The sequence below is a fragment of the Scyliorhinus torazame genome, chromosome 9 (genome assembly GCF_047496885.1).
Source record: "Scyliorhinus torazame isolate Kashiwa2021f chromosome 9, sScyTor2.1, whole genome shotgun sequence".
In the NCBI taxonomy this organism is placed as follows: Eukaryota; Metazoa; Chordata; class Chondrichthyes; order Carcharhiniformes; family Scyliorhinidae; genus Scyliorhinus; species Scyliorhinus torazame.
The window spans coordinates 157,192,247-157,220,195 of record NC_092715.1 but is presented as its reverse complement, the minus strand read 5'-3'; the positions used below and the strand labels follow the sequence as shown (position 1 = coordinate 157,220,195).

The following is a 27,949-nucleotide window of genomic DNA, read 5'->3' as shown; positions in this document are numbered from 1 at the left end:
CCAAGATACATGGAGCCTACTACCCAACTGGTAGTTGGGCAGCACGGTAGCCTTGTGGATAGCACAATTGCTTCACAGCTCCAGGATCCCAGGTTCGATTCCGGCTTGGGTCACTGTCTTTGCTGAGTCTGCACATCCTCCCCGTGTGTGTGCGTGGGTTTCCTCCGGGTGCTCCGGTTTCCTCCCACAGTCCAAAGATGTGCAGGTTAGGTGGATTGGCCTTGATAAATTGCCCTTAGTGTCCAAAATTGCCCTTAGTGTTGGGTGGGGTTGCTGGGTTATGGGGATAGGGTAGCGGTGCTGACCTTGGGTAGGGTGCTCTTTCCAAGAGCCGGTGCGGACTCGATGGGCCGAATGGCTTCCTTCTGCACTGTAAATTCTATGATAATCTATGAACTGACCAGCAGAGGGATTCCAGCCATATTAGATTCCATACCCACCCAGCTTAATGTAGGACCATGAGGCAACCTGACATTGCATTTAAAATTATCCATAGCAACCCCTCTGGCTACAGCACTGTAGCCCTCGTAAGGATGCAGGGGATGCCCCTTGCAGAAGGCAATCTTTCTATCATCTGGGTCCAGACAGGCTGACACAAGTTCAGGAGCAGATTGCCCACCTGTTGCCATGCCAAGCCAAAGCAACTTGAAGATATTGAAGAAACTTGCACCTTGTATCTCTGAAGAAACACTAACAACACATTGTGGGCTGCACAGACCAAATTTAAAGAGAGATATCTGCATTTAATAAACCAGGTTGGCCAACCAGAGTCTATTTATCTGCCAGGGCAAAGGGTCCCACAACTTTCTATTCTATTGTTAATAGTTTAAACATTTAACTATCTTGGGAACCCAAATGAGGGATACACATCCAGGGCAGCATTCTCCACTTGGGAGACTTTGTTCTCCTCCGGAGACGAATCGCCTCTGATTTGTGCTCGAGCTGGGAGTGGGAATCCAGAGGCGATTCACTATCCCTTGCCATGCAAATTTATGAATCCCGTAATTGGGCTGCCAGCTCAAAATGAACCCCGCCCGCTCCCCCCACCAGAGAAGTGGTGTTGAATTTCTGGATTTGCAGAGTGTTACTGCGCTATCTCATGAACAGCAGAGATGTCCATGACCTGTCCAAACAGAGGTTGCAACAGTGGGGTAGAGGGGAAAGGAGGCATTGTCGCACGGCAGGGGGATTGAGCAAAGACTGTACAAATGGGAACTTCTGCACCACACCCTCTGCTAAGTTGGACCAGGACTCCCCGTACCAGGCTCCCCGAACAGGCGCCGGAATGTGGCAACTAGGGGCTTTTCACAGTAACTTCATTTGAAGCCTACTTGTGACAATAAGCGATTTTCATTTATTCATTTTCATTTCATTTCATTTACCTTGCCCTCCAGTGAACTGGCAAACCATATTTTCCCCCTGACCTGGCTGCATGCCACTTGTGTCTGGTTGCCTTATCACATGCTGTTCTCAACTCTGTGCTCGCCTCTAAGGAATGTGCAGTGACAGTTTCTGAGCTCGTAGGTGTGAGTGTCAGATCAAGTGACTTTTCATTAGTGCTGTGCCCTCTCCCTTCCTCCTGGAAAAGCAGCAGTTCTCGGATGTCTGAAAGCAAGAAACCAGAAGAGGAAGAATGGTGTGAGGAATGGAGATTGGGGTGGAGAGCAAGTGGTTCACAGTCACACGATCAGCAGCTTGCTCATCATGTCAGATAGCATGTTGAGTGTGTCCTGAGAGTTGAGCTGGAGCACTAAAATGGACGTAACACAATCCTTAATGTTCTCAGCAATGCAGGATGCCACAGGCTCTGCTGCAGAAGGAACCATTATGTTGAGAATCATCTTGTCCGTGGGGCAAAGAAGTTGTAGTGTTCAGCACACTGAGATAACATGGGCTGCAACTGGATGCAGCTATAACTGAAATATATTCCAGACCTTGAAGTTAGTTCAATTTGATTTATTGAACCTGTCACACAGTTAGCTGAGTTCTCTGTGAGTTCGACTCTCTGCTAACCTAAGTGTGATTACTCTGTCTGACTGAACCAGACTAGCTCTTAGCCACGTGCTGTAGGTGTTATGTGATATATACACCTGACTCATTCTGTAGATGTCCCCAGTGGAAAGAGGCGGAGTGTGAGTGCCTCGTGCCTTTTATAGTGGGAAACCACCCCCAAGTGTTCTGCCTGCTGATTGGTTATGTCCTGTTCTCTGTGTTCATTAGTTGGCTGTCTGTATCTCATTAAGTGCCTGTCAGCATATCATGACATCTCCCCTTTTGAAATGTTTTTCTGTAGCATATGTGAAAGTATTTACATGTGTAGGCCGAAAAACTAACTTATTTACATACTATGGCAGATGGGAACATATGTACATGTGAAAACAGGTGTCTAATGTGCGAAAACAGAACACAGCAAACAAAACAAATGTTCATAAGTCCAGTCTCTGGGGCTTGCATCTGATCCTGGTCGACCGACGGAGAGGTGGTGGTGGGGACGACGACGCCTTGATAGGCGGGATTGAAGCCTGACTGGTGGCCTCGTGGTTCGAAGGTATCAGGAGGTGGCACAATAACAGATGGAAACAACGAAGAATGTGGTTGCGGGCGGGCAACCGTGCGCAGTGCCCGTCTGTTTCGCTGAACAACAGAGCCATCAGCCATACGCTCAACATACGATTGAGGAGCAGCTTGTCTCATAGAATTCACAGTGCAGAAGGAGGCCATTCGGCCCATCGAGTCTGCACCGGCTCTTGGAAAGAGCACCCTACCCAAGTCCACACCTCCACCCTATCCCCATAACCCAGTAACCCTACCCAACACTAAGGGCAATTTTGGGCACTATGGGCAATTTAGAATGGCCAATCCACCTAACCTGCATATCTTTAGACTGTGGGAGGAAACCGGAGCACCCGGAGAAAACCCACGCACACACGGAGAGGATGTGCAGACTCCGCACAGACAGTGACCCAAGCTGGAATCGAACCTGGGACCCTGGAGCTGTGAAGCAATTGTGCTATCCACAATGCTACCGTGCTGCCCTGTCGAATAACAACAGCTGGAGCTGACCAGGCTCCATCAGGTAGCTTGATCCGAACAGCATCCGCCGGGGATAGCACAGGCAAATCAGTGGCATAAGCACATAGCCCTGCTTTTGCCGGTCCCTGAATTTCTGCACCTTCTGCAGCACCGGGAGGTGATCCAGATCAGGCAAGTGTATGGCTGGAAGAGTCGTCTGCAGGTCCCTGTTCATCAGGATTTGAGCCGGTGACATGCCAGTAGACAGAGGGGTTGCCCTGTATGCAAGCAGCGCAAGGTTGACGTCAGAAACAGAATCCGCGGCCTTGCAGATGAGCTGCTTCACTATGTGCACCCCTTTCTCAACCTTACCGTTGGACTGCGGGTAATGTGGGCTGGAAGTGACGTGATGAAACTGATATAACTGGGCAAATCTTGACCACTCTTGGCTGCTGAAGCAAGGACTGTTGTCACTCATGACAGTGAGTGGAATACCATGCCTGGAGAACGTCTCCTTACAGGCCTTGATGATGGTCTTGGATGTGAGGTCCGAGAGCTTCACGACTTCTGGGTAGTTGGAAAAATAATTAGTGATTAACACATAATCACGACCATTGGTGTGAAAGAGGTCGATGCCCATCTTGGACCATGGGGAGGTCACGATTTTGTGCTGCTGAAGCGTCTCCTTGCTCTGTGCTGGCTGGAAGCGCTGACAGGTCAGACAGTTGAGGACCATATTTGAGATGTCTTGGCTAACCTCAGGTCAGTAGATAGCTTGCCTGGCTCTGCACCTGCATTTCTCGATACCCAGATGTCCCTCGTGGATTTGCCGGAGCACCAAGGTCTGGAGACTGAGTGGAATGACAATGTGGTCCAGCTTGAGGAGGATACCATCAACCACCGTCAGGTCATCCTTCACATTGAAGAATTGAAGACACTGCCCTTTTTGCCAGCCATCGGTGAGGTGGTGCATAACATGCTGCAGAAGAGGATCTTTGGCTGTCTCGTCGCGAATGCGGATCACCTTTTCATCCGACACCGGGAGGTTGCTGGCCCACAGCTGCACCTGTGATTCAATCTGTTGATGAATGCCGGCGGGTCAGCAGGTAAGGTTATGGAGCGGGACAAGGCATCCGCAATAATGAGCTCCTTGCCAGGTGCGTACACAAGTTCAAAGTCGTACCTTCTGAGTCTGAGGAGGAGGCGCTGCAGCCGGGCGTCATGTCGTTTAGGGCCCTGTGGATAATGTGGACCAGTGGCCTGTGGTACGTCTCGACGGTAAACGTCGGCAGGCCATAGACATAATCGTGGAACCTGAGAATTCCAGTGTGAAGGCCCAAGCATTCCTTTTCAATTTGGGCATACCGCTGCTCGGTGGGTGTCATCGCCCGTGATGCGTAGACAACCGGTGCCCAGGATGAGGTGTCATCGCGCTGGAGCAACACTGCGCCGATGCCGTCCTGGCTCGCATCTGTCGAGATTTTTGTTTCCCTGTCAGGGTCAAAAAATGGCAATACAGGTGCAGTGGTGAGCTTGGCTTTCAGCTCAACCACTCTGCTTGATGAGCTGCCTGCCACTCAAAGGCAGTAGACGTTGCCACCAGGTGTGCGAGGCCAGATTTGGGATAAACTTGCCCAAAAAGTTTACCATGCCTAGGAAGCGCAGCACTGCCTTCTTGTCTTCAGGGGTCTACATGGCTTCGATGGCCTTGACCTTGTCTGTGTCCGGGCGCCCACCCTGCTGAGATATCTGGTCACCTAAGAACTTAAATGTCGACATGCCAAAGCAACACTTGGCCCTGTTCAGCTTGAGGCCATTGGCATGGACACGGCGGAATACCTGCTGGAGACGGGAGATGTGCTCTTCGGGGGTTGTGGACCCTATGATAACGTCGTCCACATACTCACGAGCCCCTTCAATGCCCTCCATCATCTGCTCCATGATTCTATGGAAAATCTCTGAGGCCGAGACAATGCTGAACGGCGAACGATTATAGCAGTACCTGCCAACGGTGTGTTGAAGGTGCAGAGCTTTCTGCTGGACTCGTCCAGCTGGATTTGCCGGAATCCATGTGACGCATCTAACTTTGTGAAAAACCGGGCATGTGCCATCTCACTTGTGAGTTCCTCCCGCTTCGGGATGGGGTAGTGTTCCCGCATTATATTCTGGTTGAGATCCTTGGGATCAATGCAGATGCGCAGCTCCCCAGAAGGATTTTTTACACATACCATCGAGCTGACCCAGTCAGTCGGTTCTGCAACTTTGGAGATGATGCCCTAATCCTGAAGATCCTTTAGCTGCACCTTCAGGCGCTCCTTCAGTGGAGCCGGGATCCGGCGTGGTGCGTGGCCCAAAGGCATCAGGCCATAGCAGGATCTTGTACTGATATGGTAGAGTGCCCATCCCGTCAAATACATCCGGATACTGAGCGAGGATGTCGTCAATGCTGGCTTGAAGATCCACGCTGGGGGAGGTCATTGTGTAGACCCGCTGCACAAGGTTTAGCTGCTTGCATGCATGTGCGCTGAGCAGGGAGGCCCTGTCTGGCTTGACGATTTCAAACCTTAGCCTTGCACGAATGCTCCTGTTGGAGACGAGCAGATGGCAGGATCCCAGTGCTGTGATGGCATTGCCGTTATAGTCCTGGAGCTGGCAGGCTGTTGGAAGGAGCTTGAGTGGCTTCTTGATGCGGTTGAAGTCTGCCTGTGAAAGGAGATTGGCAGAAGCACCTGTGTCCAGCATTGATTTACTTGCATCACTGCACGCCATTCGTCCGCAGAATCCACAGTGAGGACGGACAGGCTTCGTGATGATGTTGGTGAGGCATGTTCACATGTTGTAATGATGCCCACATGGTAGGGGGACTCCAGGCCTCTGGATCCGTAATGCTGCCAGGATCAGAATCCTGCAAACCTTGTTGTACACTCCGAACGCGCCTGCGTTGGAATTGGGCGTGCTGGCCCTTGACCGGTGGTGCAGACCTGCACAAGGCTGCATAGTGTCCAGGCTTTCCGCAATTTAAACATCGCCTGCCTCTTGCAGGGCAGTGTTTCTTTAAGTGGGCGGTGCCGCAGTTCGAGCACGTCATGACGTCGTTACGCTCCATGCGTCGTCGCACATGCGCAGTGCGGTCGGCAGTGCTGTAGGTGTTATGTGATATATACACCTGACTCACTTTGTAGATGTCCCCAGTGGAAAGAGATGGAGTGTGAATGCCTCGTGCCTTTTATAGTGGGAAACCACCCCCAAGTGTCCTGCCTGCTGTTTGGTTATGTCCTGTTCTCTGTGTTCATAAGCTGCCTGTCTGTGTCTCATTATGTGCATGTCTGCATATCATGACTGTGTCCATGCTCCTTCTGCTTCTGCTCTGTTCTCTTCTACTGTTGTCTACCTTTTTCTGCAACAGAGAGGGTAGTGTGACAGGGATTGTGTAGTATTGTGTCTATTGCTATTGGAATAGCTCGAGATAAATGCAGTAAGAAGTCTTACAACACCAGGTTAAAGTCCAACAGGTTTGTTTCAAATCACTCGCGGAGCACTGCTCCTTCCTCAGGTGAATGAAGAGGTAGGTTCCAGAAACATATATACAGACAAAGTCAAAGATGCAAGACCTCACATTCAAAATATTGTCTTGCATCTTTGACTTTGTCTATATATATATATATATATATATATATGCTTCTGGAACCTACCTCTTCATTCACCTGAGGAACAAAGAACAAAGAAAATTACAGCACAGGAACAGGCCCTTCGGCCCTCCCAGCCTGCGCCGATCCAGATCCTTTATCAAAACCTGTCACCTATTTTCCAAGGATCTACTTCCCTCTGTTCCCCGCCCATTCATATATCAGTCTAGATGCATCTTAAATGATGCTATCGTGCCCGCCTCTACCACCTCCGCTGGCAAAGCATTCCAGGCACCCACCACCCTCTGTGTAAAAAAACTTTCCACGCACATCTCCCTTAAACTTTCCCCCTCTCACCTGAAATCATGACCCCTTGTAATTGACACCCCCACTCTTGGAAAAAGCTTGTTGCTATCCACCCTGTCCATACCTCTCATAATTTTGTAGACCTCAGTCAGGTCCCCCCTCAACCTCCATCTTTCCAACGAAAACAATCCTAATCTACTCAACCTTTCTTCATAGCTAGCACCCTCCATACCAGGCAACATCCTGGTGAACCTCCTATGCACCCTCTCTAAAGCATCGACATCCTTCTGGTAATGTGGCGATCAGAACTGCACGCAGTATTCCAAATGTGGCCTAACCAAAGTCCTATACAACTGTAACATGACCTGCCGACTCTTGGAGAAGTTCTCCGAAAGCTAGTGATTTGAAACAAACCTGTTGGACTTTAACCTGGTGTTGTAAGACTTCTTACTGTGCCCACCCCAGTCCATCACCGACATCTCCACATTAGAGATAAATGGACAGCAATAGGTAGTTGTGAGGCTGGCAGCATAGGTAGGTGTGAGGTGCACCTCAGCAGAATGCTGTTCAGCTTGTGCTCAATGAAGAGGTAGCAGGCAACAAGAAGTGGAAGCCAGCAATAAGGAGGATGTGGGAGAGGATGGACAGGACAGGGGACCCAGGCAGGCACGGGAAGCCATGTAGCCGAGGTGAGTGTCTCTGGAATGGTGGAGGGTGTTAGAGACAGCTGTGACGGGAAATCAGTGTCATCCCCAGACTCACGCTCCGGGGTGTCCTGGGTTTCAGGCCTATGGCTCGCGTCCGTATGGGTGTCATTGTCGTTGCTCGGCACCTGAGGCTCTGGCTGTGGGCGGGGAACACCTGAAGAACCCACCCCATCACCGGCAGGTCCTGCATGACACAAGCCAAGATGCATGATTAGACCCTGCAACGGGGGAGTGGGGTGGGGGTGTGTGGTGGTGCAGGAGTGGTGTTGATGTGGGGGTGGTGTGAGGGTGGTGTGTGGGGGGGGGGGGGGTGGGGGACGTTGACACACATATCACGGGGAACTGCAACTCAGCAGGGTCTCTCTTCCTCACCCGATGCTGATCTCCATCCTGGCCACTGCCCTTTCTTCGGGCCCACCGACCGCCTGTTTTTGCTCATTTATGTGACGATGTAGTCATGAGTACATATTGAAATTTCACCACTTTTATTTTACTGGTCTTCACTAAACCTTTTGAAGACAGAATTTTACCTCGTGTTTTTCCCTCATTTATTGAAACCCATCCTAACATAAACTAATTTTTGTTTTAATCCGCTGATTTCATAATTTGTTGAATATTCCAAAATAATGCCCTAAAAGCAATAAATTAATCACTGGCATTGTGTTATGTTATTTTAAGACTCTTAGAATGATGATTCGTTCCAGCATGAAATCTTCAAGTGCATTCCAGTGTCTGAAGTTTCCTAACCAAATTAACGCAGTATTACTTCACCATGATTGAGCTTGTGAATTTAAGGGAACTTAGTTCCACGTTAGCAGAATAATACATTGAATGTTACATTCTATCTCGGTGCTATTTTTATAGATAAATGGCCCTTCAACTGTCATATCACGAATGTTACCATGAAAGATCCCTTGCTTCATACTTTATGAAAGCAATTTTAATTTATTCATTCTTGGAGCATTGCTGCCAAGGGCAGCATTTATTGCCTATCCCTAGTTGACCTTGAGCAGATAGTGATGAGCCACCTTCTTTAAGTGCTGCAGTCCATGTGTTGTGGGTACACCTACAGTACTGTTAGGGAGGGAGTTCCAGGATTTTGACCCAGTGACGTGACCCAGTGACTGAAGGACTAGCGCTATAGTTCCAAATCAAGATCGTGTATGACTTGGGGAGGAACATGCAAGCAGTGGTGTTCCCATTGCATTTGTTATGCTTGTTCATTTAGGTGGTAAAGGTCATGGGTATGGAAGATCCTGGTGAAGGTGTCTTGGCATGAGGCAGCAATGTATCTTGTAAATGGTTTACCTCGCTACGATTGTGCACGATTGGTGGAGGAAGTGAATATTTAAGGAGTTGAGTGGGGTACTGATCAAGCGGGCTGCGTTGTCTTGGATGGTTGTCAAGCTTCTTGATTGTTAATGAGCTGCACTCATCCAGGTAAGTGGAGAGTATTCCATCACTGTCTTGGCTTGCGCCTTGTAGATGGTAGACAGGCTTTATGGAGTCAGGAGATGAGATATTCACCGGAGAACCGCAGTTTCTCATCTTATCTTGTAATCACAGAATTTACATGGCTGGTCCCATTAAATTTCTGGTTGTGGTGACACCGAGGATGCTGATCGTGGATGTATTCAGTGATAGTAATGCCATTGAATGTCAATGGGGATGGTTGGATTCCCTTTTGTTGAAGATGGGTTTTTTTCTTGGCACTTGTGTGACGTGAAGGTTACTTGCAATTTATCAGCTGAAACCTAAATGTCGTCCATGTCTTGCTGCATGTAGGGCAGGGACTGCTTCCATATATGAGTTGGGCATGGCACTGAACATTGTGCAATCATCAGTGACCATCCCAATGCCTGATCTCATGTTGAGGGAACAGTCAGTGATGAAGCAGCTCAGGATGGTTGGGCCAAGACATCACCCTGAGGAACTTCTGCAGCGGTGCCCTCTACTGAGATGATTGGCCTCCAACAACCACTCCCATTGGGTTAAGTATGATTCTAGCCATTGATGAGTTTTCTCCCTGATTCCCATTTACTTAACTTTTACTCGAACTCCTTGATGCCACACTTGGTCGATTGTTTCCTTGATGTCAAAGGCAGTCACTCTCGCCTCACCTCTGGAATTCAGCTCTAGTGTCCATGTTTGGGCGAAGCCTATCATGAGATCTGGAATTTAGAAGGCCATGTGAAATGCAAACTGAGCATCAATGAGTATGCTATTGCTGTGCAAGCACTGTTTGCTAGCACTGTTGACAACAGATCCAGTGCTTTCTGATGACAGAGTATAGACTGATGGGGTGATAATTGGTTGGATTGCAGTCATCCTGCCTTTTGTCGACAGGACATAACTGTGATTTTCCACATTGTTGAGTAAACATCAGTGGTGTAGCTGTATTGGAGCACCTTGACTTTGAGTGTGGCTAGTTCTTGTGCACAAGTCTTTAGTACTATTGTTGGGATATTGCCAAGGTCCTAAGTTTCTGTCCAATCCTTGTCCTTGGCTGCGGCTCTGAGCTCTGCCCTCAGTGGGAAACCCAGTCTTGGGGAAGACCAGTCCCTTATTCCTGCAGGTTCTTGGGAGGTGGAGGGGAATAGAGGGATGTTGCTCCAACAGCAGGGGGAGGGATTTCCAATGATAGGAAAACATGAAACTTATTGGACTGTGAGGGGGAGTTTTGATCCTCCTTGGCCCCAAGCAGTGCTGGAAATGCAGTTATCTTTTCCCTGAAGTTTGCCTCGCCTCCCTTGAATACCTGGGCTGGATTCTCCACCCCACCGTGCCACATTTCTGTTTCAGCATGGCGGCGGGATGCTCTGTTACGCCGGCTGGTCAATGGGGTTTCCCATTGTGCGGAAGCCCCACGTCGTTGGGAAACCGGAGCATCCCGGTGGCGGAGAATCCATCCCTGTTTTTTTGTTTTTTAAAATTTTTTTAAAATTTAAAACAGATTTGTAACATTTACAGAGAAAAAAAGGCCATCTACAAAAGCCTTAACACATTGAAAACGAACAGTGGGAAAGAATAAACATATGAATAAGGCACTTCCCCTATCAGCTCTGTTAGCCCATGCCCCATGTGTTCAACTAAACTAATGTGGCTCTAACAGCCCCCCCCCCCCCCCCCCCCCCCTCCCCCCGGTGCTGCTGCTGTCGATTTCCTATGCTGTTCCCTGCGAGCGACTTTCTCCCCCGGGGATCCCTGATCACCCGCCCGCCCCCCCTCCCACCCCCTTGCCCACTTAAGTCTCCTCTGCTCTCCTTCCCGGCTGCCCCCCCCTTCCCGCCCCCCGAGGCCTGACCTGCCAGGTCCGCCCTGCGCTTGGCCCTAGCCCGCCCCTTCTCCTACTCTCCCTGGTGCCCCCTGACCTACGCTAGCTACGATGACAACTGCCCTTGGCGCCTGACTGTCTCCCGCCCAAGTGCTCGGGCCCTCCCCCCACACACCAAGGACCCATTAACCTGATTGTATCTCCCCGTGCCCTTTCAAGTCCCTTAACCAGCCCCTAGCCCATCCCCCCATCAGAGGCCCTGATCTCCCGCCAAAAGATACCAAGTGCAGGGCCCCCCCTGCAGGGCCCCACGCTCCCCCCCCCCCCCTCCCCCTCGTTGCAATCTCCCAAAATCACCCTATGCAGTGCGCCCTCCAGCCCCCGCTCTCTGTCCAGGCTGAAAACAATCTTAAATAATACATTACAGTACAGGATAATTTAACAGACCGCCGCCACACAAAAGCACTGTGAGCCCAGAGTCCTTTAGTTCAAGTCCAGCTTCTTCTTTTAATAAAAGTCAAAGTCCATTCCTAGTCAAAGCAAGTTAGGTTAACAGACCACCGCCACTGTAGAGCACTGAAAAAACTAAGTGCCCGTTAGTTCAAGTCCAGCTTCTTCTCTTTAATGAAGGCCCAAACCTGCTTTGGTGTCTCGAAGTAGTGATGGAGTTCCTCAAACGTAACCCAAAGCTTCGCAGGATACAGCATTCCAAACCTGACCTTTTTGTAGAGGGCTGCCTTTACCTTGATGAATTCTGCACGCCTCTTGGCCAGCGTCGTTCCCAAGTCCTGGTAGATGCGCACCTCGCAGTTCTCCCATCTGTTGCTCCTCTCCGCCTTGGCCCATCGCAGCACACGATCCCTGTCAGCAAGCCGGTGAAAGCGGACCACCAAGGCCCTCGGTCGGTCGTCTGTCCTGGGCTTCCTTGTGGGGGCTCTATGCGCCCCATCCAACTCCAGGGGTCGAGGGAAGGCCTCCGGTCCCATCAGCGCCCCAAGCATACCCACCACGTATGCACCCGCATCCGATCCCTCAAAGCCCTCGGGGAGGCCCACGATCCTCAGGTTCTGCCTCCTGGCTCTATTCCCCAGCACTTCAAGCTGCTCCTGCATCCTCCTCTGGCGGGAGTTCAGCTCCTCCACCTCGTGCTCCAGCTCCGTTACCGTGTCCGCCTGGCTGGAGAGCTTCACCTCGACCTCCCTTAGTGCCTTCTCTTGGACCTCCTGCGTCTCGATCATTCGGTCCATCACCGCCCTCATCGGGTCCAACGTGTCCCCCCTCAGTTCAGTGAAGCAGTTCCTAAAAAACTCCACCTGCTGCTCTCTTGGCCAGTGAGCCTCCGCTCCCTGGTCCCTGCCGTCCGCCATGCTTCGCCGTCCGGTTTGGGGTCCCCGCTGCTCCTGCTTCGATCTTTGTCGCTCCACTCGACCATTTCTGGTCCAACTGTCCATACCCTGGGGGGAAAACCTCTTCCCTTCGTCTCCTCCACTGATTCAGGTCGTCAGGTCCCGAAAAAAATCCTGTGAAACAGGTCCGTTTGCCCATCGGGCGGGAGCGATCCGACCTGCGACCTGCTTCCTCGAGGGCGCCACCGGAAGTCCCATCCCTGGTTTTCCAAGCCCTGGTAAACCTGATAGGTCAGGATCAATCGTAATTAAATACCCAATCCCCCTGGCTCACAACTCACCCATTTTTGGGGGTTAAAATGTCCACATTTGCTTCTGAGGGGACCAATTTTATATTTTTATTTTGCTAACCTGTGTGAGAAAGAACAATGCCATTTGTTTTTGATGAAACATCTCACTGTGCCTTTGTAGATCTTTCATAAACTTTGTTCAAGTTTCCTTTAGTGGAGCTGTGCATTCCTACCTCACTCCCGCAGCCGTACTCACATTTGAAACTGTAAACTACAGTCATTATGAATCATTATACGGGCGATCCTCGGGTTTCTAAAAGTGATTTGATGCGCATTCTGCAATAATGCAGAGGTTCCATACTAAAGCTACAACTTTTAGTTAAATGAACCTCTAATTCTCCCTCAGAAAATACCATTAGAGTAATTTTTAAGAATATATATATTTTTTATCTCTGTAGGTCAACAAATACAAATCGACCACGATCGGCTGATGACTGTAGGAAATCCAGAAAACAGACACTCGTGCATGATGGCCCTTCAGCCTGTATGAACTTACAACTTTGGTCAAGCATTACGTCCAGTTCTTTTTTGTTGCACCAGTATTTCCAGAGCTTCCCTTGGGAGGCAGGGGTTTAGTGTTTGTAATCAGTAATTAAGATTCTACAGTTCCTAGTGTTCCCTCTCAATTTCCTCTCAGCACACAAAAGGTGGTCTTTTCTCGCGGTGCGCCGAAATGCTAGCGGCAACTTGATGCCTGGAAATGACCTCAGGTTGGATATTTTGGAATTTTTTACCACTTTAACTAACCTGCACCTAACACCATGAGCTGCATTAAATACTTCCCATGTATTTATTAAGGACCTGTAAAACTTTGGGGCTGGTTTAGCACAGTGGGCTAAACAGCTGGCTTGTAATGCAGAACAAGGCCAGCAGTGCGGGTCCAATTCCCGTACCAGCCTCCCCGAACAGGTGCCGGAATGTGGCGACTAGGGGCTTTTCACAGTAACTTCATTGAAGCCTCCTTGTGACACTAAGCGATTATTATATTATATTATTAAAACTCCTATTTGTTTGCCAGGTGCAACAAAATCCAGTGCTGCAAGTAACTGAAACATTCTGTTGGTGAACATAACTATCAAGTGTTTGCCACTATTGTCGTTAATATTACCCCTTCCAGTTGCAGTCAAGAGCAGCTATTAAGGGAAGTGTTACTGATGAATAATCCAGAGATAGCATTGAATGGAATGGGTTTCATGATCTGATGACACTCAGCTCACAAGCCTTCCTTTCCCCAGTCCCTTTGTTCTTCCAGTGAGAATCCCTGGTCTCTGCTCCTTAGAATATGTTTGAGATCATAGAATCCCTACAGTGCAGAAGGAGGTCATTTGGTCCATCGAGTCTGCACCGACCCACCAAAAGAGCACTCTAACTGGGGGCCCACTCCCCCACCCTAACCCCGTAACCCCATGCATTGATCATGGTTAATCCACTTAACCTGCACATCTTTGGACTGTGGGAGGAAGCTGGAGCACCCGGAGGAAACCCACACAGACACGGAGAGAACGTGCAAACTGCATACAGACAGATACATAAGGCCACAATTGAACCCGGGTCCCTGGCGCTGTGAGGCAGCAGTGCTAACCATTGTGTCATCTTGCCGGATGATCACCTTCATATCTACAGACCATCAGCAACCTTTTTAAAAATTAGTTGTAATGGTTTATTATTGACATTCTGCTTTCTGCTGTTGGTAGCTTTAGTTTGGGGGGGATTTAAACTACTTTAAACAATCAAATGATCTCTCTCTCTCTGCGACTTTAGTGCTTGAAACAAAGAACAAGGGGTCACGGAGGCAGCTGACCAAAAGGCCTGTAAGTGCTGATGTTCTAAGTGGTAAACGGGCACCACAAGAAACACCAACGTCTAAAGCACTGCTTCAAAATGCAGCAGTGGCTTCAGTGGCAACAATAAAACCATGTAAGTTTCAAACAATAAAACATTTCCGACAAATGAAATATTTTTGAAGTTCGGAACAAATATTCCGGTACTTTCTGTTCAACTTTTAAAGTTTATTTTCAAGGTCAATTATTTATGGCACGTAAATTATAATCAATGAAAGCATTCCTTGTATAATGTCTGTTCTGAAGAAGAATAATGGTCGACTCAGAATGGTAATTCTGTTTCTCTCCAGAGATGTAGCCAGATCTGCTGAGTTTTTCCACAGTATATTGCAGTTATTTTATTTCTATTAAAGTAATCCTTGTATTATTCATGATCCCGAGTAGTAAATAACCTTTAATCATGTCTTCGCAGTTTCCCTATTCACCACTTTTTTTCTGTTATCAACGTTTTGAATAATGTGATTGAACCAAATAAAGGCATGTTGATCAGCCTTTATGTAATGATAGATAATGGAAAAATTAACAGGAACATTTGCTTCAATTGGTAAAGTTCCTGAGCATTATTTTCATTGTTAACAGAATTATTGAGCACAAGGATTGCAATGTGCAATTGCTCCACGCCTGATAGAAATGATGCAGGCAGCAGGCAAACTTTATGCTGCCTGCTAATCTATATGATTGCAGCAAGAAGCCCAGTACCATATTTGCAGTCAAATGATTGCACCCTAAGTAGGGGACCCACGTTCATCTGAGGATAGCACAAATGAATGCATTTCTTAAAGCCAGCCTGCACCTTTAAAGGGACGGCAACAGGTGTTGGAAGTATCTGTGCAAGAGTTTCTCAGATGGAAGAAACAGTTGAGCAGCAGCCCAGAGAGAGCGAGCTCCCATGTTCTCTGATGCAAATGGCCTGAGTGAACAAGATGCAAGATAGGAGGTCACGTTAAGGGTTTAAGAAATCAGAGTAGATGTTCGCCTTTTAGCTTCTCAGGCCCGCTCCACCATTCAATACCATCATGGCTGATCTTAACTCCAATTTCCTGCCCGTCCCAATATCTCTTGACTCACTGAGAGATCAATAACTATCAATCTCGATTGAAGTACACTCAATGATGGAGCATCCACAACCCTCCAGCTGTTAATTCCAAAGATTCGCAACCCTCTCTGTGAAGAAATTTCTCCTCATCTCAATAAATCACCAACCCCTTATCATGTGGCTCTGTCCCTGTGTGATCATCTCTCATTCTTCTAAACTCCAGATATTATAGGCCCAATTTACTCAGCCTCTCATCAAAGGACAATCCTCTCATCACAGGGTCAAATCTAGTCAATCTTCATTGTACTGCATCTAAAGCAAGTATATCCTTCCTTAACTATGGAGACTAAAACTGTGCACACTACTCCAGCAGTGGTCTCACCAAAACCCTGTTCAATTAGAGCAAGATTTCCTTATTCTTGTACTTCCCCACATGATACTCAATCTGCCACCTTGTTCTCCGGTTATTTACCTTTTCTATGGGTGCTATTCTCCGGTGTCGTTACCCTCTCGCTCAAGTGAAACAAGGCCCGTGAATAACGGGAGGCCAAAGACGAGAACCGCGGCAGGCGCCAAACAGTTTGTGATGCAAACGGCCCACTCCCATAGGCAAAATCGGGATCTCGCCGTAGCGCGACGCGAAACCAATTATCACCACTTAAGCCCCATTTCCATACAATTAACAAGATCCACCCCAAATCCAACGGCCTCCCGTCACTTAGCGGCCTCCCCAGCAAGTGGTCACGCTGGCGCCGATTAATCGTCCTTTTGAAAAAAAACGTGAACCTGGCGGGAGGGCTTCAGTCGGGAGCCTAGGAGGTGAGTAGCCATCTTTGCTCAAGGCAAAGAGCTCGGGGGTGCTGGGCTTACCACCCCAGTGCTTAGTGGGGGGTGGGGTCCCTTCGCTGGGGGTGAGGGACTCTCCGCAGTGGTGGGACACCATGGGAAGGTTGGGGGGGGTGCTGGGATGGCAACCGGGGGGCAACCGCTCATTGCACCACCATGCCAACCCCTGGATCCTGTGTACCTGTTCCTGGAGCAACCCTGGCCCCTGCCTTTCTGCCCCACCAACCACCCATAGCCTCACTGACTGCTGAAGCCTCTGACCGTGCGGCTGAAGGCTATCGCTATTAGGGAATTGGCAATCAGGGTTAAGTGAGCACTTCACACAACCCAAGTGAATCCCCATGTGTGGGTGGCCATGTAGCATGTGGCGTCATTGCCTAGCATCCCAGTCACAATTTGATGCATGGACACTGTGCCTGAACACTGCAGGAGGCAACACCCCACACGCATCAGCCAACATCCAGACACCCAGTGGATGGGAGACAGATCCCGGGCCATGTCCACGGCCGCAGGGTGGCTGAGCGCCAAGAGAAGGGGGAGATGCCTGGAAAGATGGGCCAAGGGTTCAGAGGTCAGCCCACATTGCGGAAGAAGGTGACAGAGGCATTATACTAGTTGTGCACCAACGTGTTTATTGTGTTTTACAATTCCCCACCCTCCTGATGATGCTGCCCCCTCCCCCACCCCTACCGCCCTCACTCCCTACCTACCCCCCCACTCTCCTCCCCTCCCCTGGTGCCTTCAGTTATCTCAATGCGCTTTGTCCTCCTATCTCTACCACTACGCTGAGGTGTTTCTCCAGGATGCACATCAGAGGTGGAGGCAGCTATCTGCTTATCTCGTCCCGTGGTCTTTGATGTCCCTGGCGGGCATCCTCTGGGGGCTCTGAGGCCGGAGCGCCCTGGCACACTTGTCGCTGGCACATGCACAGCTGGGCTACCCTGTCCCGTGTGCTGACCTCGAGATGCGACCTCATCAGAAGTGTGGAACTCCGGGATGCTAGTGGCCACCATCGCCACTCCATGGGGACGGCTCCGGGATTGGCACTCAGCGCCCCCTCCTCCCGATCGGTGCCCATAGGGTCCTGGGCTTCACCGTGGAGGGGCAGCTGGTTCGAGTCTGGGCTGTCCCTGCATCATCTGGCTGCCAGCCCTGGTGGTTCGACACCGTCAGCGATGCTCCTCAGTGACTGGGACATGCTCTGCAGTGCCTCAGCTATGTCAACCTGCGACTGGAACAAGTTTCGCAGCATCTCGGCATTGCCCATCTGAGAGTGGAACATGTCCCACAGAACCTCATCAAGGCCGGCCTGATACTGGGTCACATCCCCCAGTGGGGTAGACGTACTGCCGAGACCCTCAGCCATGGCTGTCATTGACTGTACAATGCCTTGGACACCTTCACTAATGGTGCCGACATTGTGCATCAAACTCTCCACTGTGGTCGCCACCCTAGCAGTGTTGACCTCGGTGCCACTCATTGCCGGCGACATCTCCTGCGCCCGTAGCCTCTGGGTCTCCTCCAATTGGCTATGGATCTGATCGGCTATGGATTTGCTGGAGTGACACTGACATCTCCCTCTGAATATCCCAGCCACTCCCTATCGTCTCCACTGGCTCCAGGTAACTCTGTTCCAGAGGCTCAGCATCAGGTTAGGACCCAGCTGGGTCCTGGGATCCAGCAGCCCTCTGACTGCTGTCTCGCCTGGGGGTTCCTGCCGCCATCTGATGTGCATCATCAGCAGTGTGGTGCTCACCAGATTGTGCCCCAGATGCCTGTCCACCAACATGTCCCACCGAGGTGCGTGTATCTGTGTGAGTGGGGGGTGGGGATGACAGCTGTGCCACGACTATAATGGTTGCATCCTCGGAGCTCTCCTCCGAGGTGTTCTCCTCGGAGTCAGGAGAGGGGGCCACCCGTGATGGACCGGCGCCGTCGACTGGAGGGCCTGTGGCAGATTTGACGTGTGGTCAGTGGGAGGTGTAGTGAATGTATTATATTAATAATCCACCATTTGTATCTGTGCTATGCTGTTGCCCTTGTGGGCTCCACCTATGGGCCATTGTATGGCATTATCCATAAGGTAACATGTTGGGGCCTGTATGGGCTCCGCCCATGGCTCCTCCCCTTGAAGGGAGGTATAAAGAGCAGTCGACCTGTAGGCGGCTCTCAGTGTTAGATCAGTCGCAGGCAGGCACTGTTCTAGTTGATTAAAGCCACAGTTTATTTCTACTCTTGCCTCGAGTGAATTGATGGTCGCATCAATTTAATCAACTACAATGGAACTATGGAATTGGCCCTCAAACCTGACCGACTGGAACTCGATCCGCAGGCCGCGGAGGCGAAAGAGATTTATTCGCACTGGCTCCGCTGTTTCAAGGCCTATGTCGCTGCCTCCTCCACGCCTTCCGTCACCGACGAACAGGAGCTGAGCCGCCTCCACGCACGGGTGAGCCATTGAATCTCTGTTCAACTCAAGGAGGCGTCCTCCTACGCAGACGCCCTTGCGATGCTCGAACACCTCAATGTAAGGCCCGTGAACGAGATATACGTGCGACACATCCTCACCACTCGCCGCCAGCGTCCCGGGGAATCGTTAGAAGACTACCTACGCGACCTCAAAGTCCTCTAACGCAAGTGCAACTATCAGGCCGTTACGGCCACTCGACATATGGACCTCGCCGTCCGAGAAGTTTACGTGGCGGGAGTCCGGTCCAACTAAGTGAGACAGCGCCTACTCGAAAAGGGGGGCCTGGACCTGGATCAGATGGTAAAATTAGCCTGCTCTCTGGAAGTAGCATTCCAAAGCCCTAATGCGTTCCCGTCTGACCACACGACCCCCTCGTGGACCCCCGACCAAAGACGACCCAGGCCTGTTGCCGCGCGGCTGCCCGCCCACCATGGGGGGCTACCCTGCTATTTTTGCGGCCAGTCCCAACACCCCCGGCAGTACTGCCCGGCCCGTAACGCGAACTGCAGCAGCGGTGAGAGAAAAGGACATTTCGCCAAAGTTTGCCTGGCCAGGTCCAAGAACTCTAAACCGCAGGCCCGACCCTCAGACTCACAGGCCTGCAGACCCCGCAGTGTGGCAGCGTGTCTGCCGACTCCGCCCCCTGTAGGCGCATCATCAGCCTCGTGCTATCCGTGGGGGCAGCCATCTTCCAACCCACATAGCACGTGCGACTCACGGGGGCCGCCATCTTGGCCATCCTCCCCCACGCGGCCGGCCACATGCAATCCATGGGGGCCGCCATCTTGGACGCCACCTTCCTCACCGCCCGACACGCTTGACCAACGGGGGCCGCCATCTTGGCCGCTATTTGCTACGTTGCACGACACGTGCCACTAACAAGGGCAGCCATCGTGGAAAAGCCCCAGCGCCTCCAGCCACGCCGACTACCCGCAACTCAGCGCGGTCACTCTCGACCAGTCGCGACCCAAACACCTCGGGAGTTCCATGATGACCGTCTGGGTAAACGGGCACAAAACACTTTGCCTCTTCAACTCCGGGAGCACAGAGAGCTTCATTCATCCAGATATGGTAAGACACCTCCTGGTACCATGTCGTGTTGGGTGTTCTGGTCTACAAACAGGTCAACACGGCTGGAGATGGTGTAACTCTATTTTATTAACAACTCAACTGTAATAACATACTGTAAGCTTGGGTACGTGCATTACCAGCTTATCTGTGGACCCTGTCCTATCACTATCTGGGTGAGGCACTCAGCACATGGTGAATGTCTGAGAGGCAGGCTGTGAGCTCTGTGCTCTGAGCTGGCTGCTGCTAGAATCAGCGGGAACTCTGGTGTCCCCTGTCTTTATAGTGCATGTGCTCTCACTGGTGATTGGTTGCGATGTTGTGTATGCTGGTTGGTCCTACTGTATGTCCATCATGACATACATGTATATCATGACAGACACTGCTCGCTCCCAATTTTCCCGGCGCACCAAACCATCTCCCTCGCCTCTGGGTTGCACTCGGTGCAAATCCGAGGGTGCACTACCGCAACCCTAGCAATACAGGTCGGCGAGTAAGCCAATTTTAAATTATACATACTCCCAGACCTCTGCGCTCCTCTCCTATTGGGACTAGATTTCCAATGCAACCTCAGGAGCCTAACCCTGAAATTCGGGGGGCCCCTACCCCCACTCACCGTATGTAGCCTTGCGACTCTAAAAGTCGACCCACCCCCGCTCTTCGCAAACCTCACCGCCGACTGCAAACCAGTCGCCACCAGAAGCAGGCGGTATAGCATACAGGACAGGACTTTCATCAGGTCCGAGGTCCAGCGACTCTTGTGGGAGGGAGTCATCGAGGCCAGCAATACCCCTGGAGAGCTCAGGTGGTGGTCGTCAAGACCGGGGGAAAGAACCGGATGGTTGTAGGTTACAGCCAAACCATAAACCGGTACACGCAACTCGATGCGTACACCCTTCCACGGATTGCAGACATGGTTAACCAGATCGCATACAACCGGGAGTTCTCCACGGTGGATCTGAAGTCTGCATACCACCAGCTCCCAATCCGCCCGGAGGACCGCCACTACACGGCTTTTGAGGCAGGCGACTGCGTTTTCCACTTCCTATGGGTCCCCTTTGGCGTCACGAATGGGGTCTCGGTGTTCCAAAGAACGATGGACTGAATGGTGGACCAGCACGGGCTGCGGGCCACATTTCCGTACTGGGACAATGTCACCATCTGCGGCCATGATCAGCAGGACCACGATGCCAACTTCCACAGATTTCTCCAAACCGGCCAAACCCTTAACCTCACTTACAAGGAGAAATGCGTTTTCCGCACAACCAGACTAGCCATCCTCGGCTACGTCGTGGAAAACGGGGTTCTAGGACCCGACCCCGACCATATGCGCCCCCTCCTGCAACTCCCCCTCCCTCACTGTCCCAAGGCCCTGAAAAGGTGCCTCAGGTTCTTTTCATATTATGCCCAGTGGGTCCCCAACTATGCGGACAAAGCCCGCCCACTAATCAAGGCCACCATCTTCCCACAGGCGGCTGAGGCCCACCAGGCCTTCAGCTGCATTAAGGTGGACATCGCCAAAGCTGCGATGCACGCGGTGGACGAGTCCGTCCCCTTCCAGGTGGAGAGCGACGCATCAGAGGATGCTCTCGCCGCTACCCTCAATCAAGCAGACAGACCGGTAGCGTTCTTTTCGCGCACCCTCACCAACTCCGAAATTCGGCACTCCTCTGTCGAAAAGGAGGCCCAAGCCATCGTGGAAGCCGTACGGCACTGGAGGCACTACCTCGCTAGTAGGAGGTTTACCCTCGTCACCGGCCTACGATCGGTAGCCTTCATGTTTGATAATATGCAGCGGGGCAAAATCAAGAACGATAAGATCTTGAGGTGGAGGATCGAACTCTCCACCTATAATTACGATATAGTATATCGTCCTGGGAAGCTCAACGAGCCCCCAGATGCCCTGTCCCACGGCATATGCGCAAGCGCGCAAAATGACCGACTACGTGCTATCCACGATGACCTCTGCCACCCGGGGTCACCCGGCTCGCCCATTATATCAAGGCCCGCAACCTACCCTACTCCACCGAGGAGGTCAGAGCTATGACCAGGGACTGCCAAATCTGTGCGGAGTGTAAGCCGCACTTCTATCGACCAGGTAAGGCCCACCTGGTGAAGGCATCCCGGCCCTTTGAGCGCCTCAGTATCGATTTCAAAGGGCCCCACCCCTCCAACAACTGCAGTACATATTTTCTCAACATTATCGATGAGTTCTCCCGCTTCCCCTTTGCAATCCCTTGCCCCGACATGACCACGGCCACTATCATTAAAGCCCTACATAGTTTTTTCACCCTATTTGGTTTCCCCAATTATGTCCACAGTGACCGGGGCTCGTCATTCATGAGCGACGAACTGCATCAGTACCTGCTCAGCAAGGGCATCGCCTCGAGCAGGACTACCAGTTATAACCCCAGGGGAAACGGGCAGGTGGAGAGGGAGAACGCGACGGTCTGGAAGACCGTCCTACTGACTCTGCGGTCCAGGAATCTCCCAGTTTCCCACTGGCAGGAGGTCCTCCCCGATGCGCTCCACTCTATTAGGTCCCTATTTGCACGGTCACAAACGAGACCCATCATGACCGCCTATTTGTTTTCCCCAGGAGATCCACCTCAGGGTCCTCGCTTCTGTCCTGGCTGAAGACACCGGGGCCAATCCTACTCAGAAAACACGCCAGGAGTCATGCATCTGACCCCCTGGTAGAGAGAGTCCAGCTCCTACACTCCAACCCCCAGTACGCATAGATCGAACACCCCGATGGCCGACAGGATACGGTCTCCCGGACTTGGCACCCACCGGTTCCGCCACCACTGCCACTCCACCCTATCCTGTCCAACCTACCATGACTAGCGCCCCCGCCCCTATATGGCTCCCACACCCCCTCCCGCCCGCCATTCCCTCTTCACCAATCCACAGGAATGAAGCTCCAGAAGAGACGCTCCCGGAGCCACGCCTGTACCTGCACCGGCGCCCTCACTACCAATGCCAGCACCCGGGCCAGCAACAACGCCAGAGCTTCAGCGATCACAGCGCACAATCCATGCGCCGGACCGGCTGAACTTATGAACCCGTCACCCCCTGCCGGACTTCATTTTTTAACAGGGGGTGAATGTGGTGAATGTATTATATTAATAATCCACCATTTGTATCTGTGCTGTGCTGTTGCCCTTGTGGGCTCCACCTAGGGGCCATTGTATGGCATTATTCATAAGGTAACATGTTGGGGCCTGTATGGTTTCCGCCCATGGCTCCTCTCCTTGAAGGGAGGTATAAAGAGCAGTCGACCTGTAGGCGGCTCTCAGTGTTAGATCAGTCGCAGGCAGGCACTGTTCTAGTTGATTAAAGCCACAGTTTATTTCTACTCTTTGTTATGGGCGAGGCGTTTTCAGAACCCCAAAATGTATCATGGAGTTCCAGCAACCTCTCCCTTTAATGTATTTGTTGCTTTTCCTAGCACACGGCTTGTTCCCTAGGTGTGAGATTACAATTATGGACACATGGGTTTTTAAACACAAAACAATGTTTATTCCATGAACTCAACTTAACATCTTAAATAAACATTTGATCTCTTAACACCCCTTACTACAAAGATAACTCAGAAAATATTGCAACAGTAAATAATTCCTCAAAATGTTCCTTCAAACTTCCAAGAGACTTAACACCTTTAAACAGAATCACATCAGGTTAAAGGATTTACTATTATGAGTTTAAATCACCCAAATAATCCAGAGATAGTCTTTCATGGCAGAGATCCAGCTCACTGCAAACACAGACATTCCCCAAACTCTTTTTCTCCAAACTGCAAAACTAAACTGCAAAATGGCTGACCTGACCTCAGCTCCACCCATTCTCTGGCATCACTGTTTTCTTAAAAGTACATTGCTTAAACATCCAGGTCTTAAAGATACTCTCACATGACACCTCCCCCCAAGAAAAAAAAAACCCATCAACTTCAAGATGGTTTCATTTTTCACTTTTGCACCATCCACTAAGAAATGTACACAGTAAATATACCTTTTCGTTTTTAAAAAAAAAACCAACACATGCAAACAGGTATAATAATATAGTCCATTTTTCTTTGTTCTTCTTCCTCCAACCGAAATCCTTCTCGATTGACAGTCTCTTTGAACAAAGTCTCTGCACGATCCATCCATTCCTCCACTCCTCGGCATTTCCCTTTAGAATCAGATACTTTAGTTCAATCTGACCACAGAGTCCCTTGCAATTCTCCAATACAGGAGCATTGGTGCTCACAGCTTTCAGGCAGTCAAATGCCTGTTGAAAGTCTGCTGTCCATTGAATTTGTTTATGATTCTTCAGCAATTCCATCAGTGGAGTAATCACGCCACAAAACCTTTGCACAACTGTTCGATCAAATCCTCATGCTAAGAAATCGCATTATTTCCCTTTGTCTTGAGGGTATTGGAAACTCCGCAAGGAAAGTGATTCAGGCTTCTCCAAGTTCACTTTTGGCCAGGTTCATCACCAAACCCGCCTCCTGAAGTCCATCGAAAAACTCCATACAATGTTTTAAATGTTCTTTCCATGTCTGGAAGTTGGAAATAAAAGCAGATTGTCCCAATTTCTCAATGCAATCCCTCAAACGTGAGATAGGATAAGAGTCTGTTCTTGTAACTGCATTCCCCTTTCTGTAGTCCACACACAACCGTTGGGTACCTTCTGGTTTAGGTACCATCACTATGGGTGAGCTCCATTGGCTGCAACCCACTTCAATTATGCCATTTGTAAGCATACTCTCAATCTCTTTGTTAACCTGTGCCAATTTTCAAGGATTAAGTCTATATGTATGTTGTTTGATATGAACAGCATTTCCCACATATACATCATGTTTAGCCTTTTTAGTACTTCCCAATTTATCTCTACAATCATGCCCATTGATATCAATAACTCTTTCATGTCAGTTTGTTTTTCCTCTGGAAGGTAACTTAACAATTCATCCCAATTTTTAAGAATATCCTCATTTTGCAATTTAATTTGAGGTATGTCAAATTGACATTCATCTGGATTTGGTTTTTCACTTTGAGTTAGAATCATTAAAATCTCCTTTTTCTCTCCTTCCCTTTCAAAGTACCTTTTAAGCATATTCACATGACACACTCGGTGAGTCTTCCTTCTACCTGGTGTTTTTACCACATAATTCACCTCACTTAATTTCCTTTCAATCTGATACGGTCCACAAAACCTAGCTTTTAAAGGCTCCCCTACCACTGGTAACAACACTAAAACTTTATCCCCACTAGCAAAACTACGAACTTTGGATTTCTTGTCCGCTACCCGTTTCATCACATTTTGTGCAACTTTCAAATGTTGTCTAGCCAATTCACCTGCTCTATTCAATCGTTCCCTAAAATTTGACACGTAATCCAATAGTATAATTTCCGATTTCTCACCCACCAATTTTTCCTTAATCAATTTAAGTGGTCCTCTTCCCTCATGACCAAAAATTAGTTCAGAAGGACTAAATTTGGTGGACTCATTAGGTGCATCCCTAATTGCAAACAATACGAATGGAATTCCTTTATCCCAATCCTCTGGATAATCTTGACAATACGCCCTCAACATTGTCTTTAATGTCCGATGCCACCTTTCTAACGCTCCCTGCGATTCTGGATGGTACGCAATTGATTTAAATTGTTTTATTCCTCAGCTATCCATAACTTCTTTGAATAACTTTGAAGTAAAATTTGTTCCTTGATCCGATTGAATTTCTGTGGGTAGTCCATATCTAGTAAAGAATTTAAGTAACTCCTCCACAATCCTTTTAGCTGTAATATTATGTACTGGAATGGCCTCTGGAAACCTAGTAGACACATCCATTACAGTCAAAAAATATTGATTCCCACTTTTTGTTTTAGGAAGCGGTCCTACACAATCGATTAGGACCCTTGTAAAAGGTTCCTCAAATGCTGGAATGGGTATTAAGGGTGCTGGTTTTATCACTGCTTGAGGTTTCCCTATCACTTGACATGTGTGACATGATTGACAAAATGTAACTGCATCTTTATTTAGTCCAGGCCAATAAAATTGTTTCTGGATTTTAACTTGAGTTTTCCTTATTCCCAAATGACCTCCCACTGGTACCTCATGTGCAAATCGCAACACCTCCTTTCTATACCCTACCGGCAATACTACTTGATGAACTTCTGCCCACTTTTCATTCGCCTGCACATGTACAGCTCTCCATTTCCTCATCAAGACATCATTTTTACGGTAATAACACTCTGGTTATACCCTCAGATTCCTCTTCCGTATATGCTTTCTGATATATCCGTTTTATTGCTACATCTTTCTGTTGTAACTCCGCCAATTTTCCTGAACTAAAATATCCGCCTGATCCTCCACCTGTTCTTGTTCTTTTTCAACCATCTGATCAAAAATTGTTTCTGATAATTGGACTTCGACTTCATCTTCACTCTTTGATTTCTCCTCTTGTCTTAACCTGTGACTTTGTGACCTTGTTACTACACAATCCGGATAAATCCCAGGATATTCGTCCTTCAACACTTCAGTTGACTGATTTTCCACTGGCTTATCAACCACAGTAGGCATCACTCCCACCTGCGATCCAGCTATATCATTACCCAAGATAAACTGTATTCCTGGACAAGATAGTTTATCTCTTACTCCTACTACCACTTTACCACTCTTCGCTGGACTTTCCAACCTTACCTGAATTCCACATATCGCACCTTTTCGAGCAACATTCTTCCCAAACTACATTATTCCTCATCTCTTACCATTAAAGATTGACTAGCCCCTGTATCTCTTAAAATTTTGACTTATTTACTTGGTCCTCCTGATACACATGAGTAAACTTTACCCACACAAGTAAATTCTTTGAAGACATCTGGCACCTTCTTAACAATTACTTCTTGAACAGGCTGTACAATCGTTTGCACCTCCTTCGCTTCCCTTGGGCTTTCCTTTACCACTGTAACAAACCCCACTGTCTTATCCTGTTTTACCACATCAGCCTTCCCAGTGCTTTTCTTCAACCACCAACACTGTGACTTTACATGGCCTAGTTTATTACAGTGAAAACATCAGAAACTTTTCATTTCTTTTCCACCCTCCTGGATTTCTTTTTTAATTTGAGGTACACTCTCTTTATTGTCTCCCATCAGATCACCTTTACCTTTACAACTTGAGTATTTTTCATGTCCCCAGTTTCTATCCCTCACCGGCTGAAACTGATGTCGGAAACCACTCTTTGATTTATGAACTAATTCATAATCATCTGCCATTTCCGCTGCTAATCACGCCGTTTTAACCCTCTGTTCTTCCACATGACTTCTTACTACATCAGGAATTGAATTTTTAAACTCCTCCAAAAGTATAATTTCTCTGAGAGCTTCATACGTTTGGTCTATTTTCAAAGCCCTTATCCACCTATCAAAATTACTCTGTTTGAGCCTTTCAAACTTCATGTATGTTTGACCAAATTCTTTCCTTAAATTTCTAAACCTTTGTCTGTAAGCTTCAGGCACTAGCTCACATGCACTTAAGATGGATTTCTTCACCTCCTCATACGTTTCAGATACCTCCTCCGGTAGTGGTGCAAATACTTCACTAGCTCTACCTACCAGCGTTGTTTGAATCAGTAATACCCACATGTCCTGTGGCCATTTCATTTGTTTAGCTACCTTCTCAAATGAAATGAAAAAGGCTTCCAATTCCTTCTCGTCAAACCTTGGCAATGCTTGGACATATTTAAATAGATTCCCACCAAGCCTTCGACTATGACGCTCTTTCTCACTATCCTCATCACTATCATCCAACAATACGTTTCCCTTTACGTCTGCCAATTTTAACTGATTGTCATGTTTCATGGCCATTTTCTGAAGTTCAAACTCCCTCTCTTTATCTGTTTCCCTGGTCTGTATCTCCCTTTCTTTTTCTTTTAGTTCTGCAAGGGCTATTCTTTCTTTTCTCCTTTCTTCTCTCTCCTTTTCTTTTTCCTCTCTCTCTCTTTCTCTTTCTTTTTCCTCTCTCTCTCTTTCTCTTTCTTTTTCCCCTCTCTCTCTTTCTCTTTCTTTTTCCTCTCTCTCT

At 49.1% G+C, this 27,949-nt stretch overlaps 1 protein-coding gene across 1 annotated transcript in view; it reads left to right on the top strand.

Annotated features, from left to right (window-relative positions):
- The window catches only part of LOC140430127 (uncharacterized), a 171,269-nt gene that overhangs the window by 29,432 nt on the left and 113,888 nt on the right, over positions 1 to 27,949 (top strand). The window contains exons 5-6 of the mRNA XM_072517639.1: positions 13,020 to 13,105; positions 14,383 to 14,538. Of these exons, the coding sequence (XP_072373740.1) occupies positions 13,020 to 13,105; positions 14,383 to 14,538 (242 nt within the window). The remainder of the gene's footprint in view (positions 1 to 13,019; positions 13,106 to 14,382; positions 14,539 to 27,949) is intronic.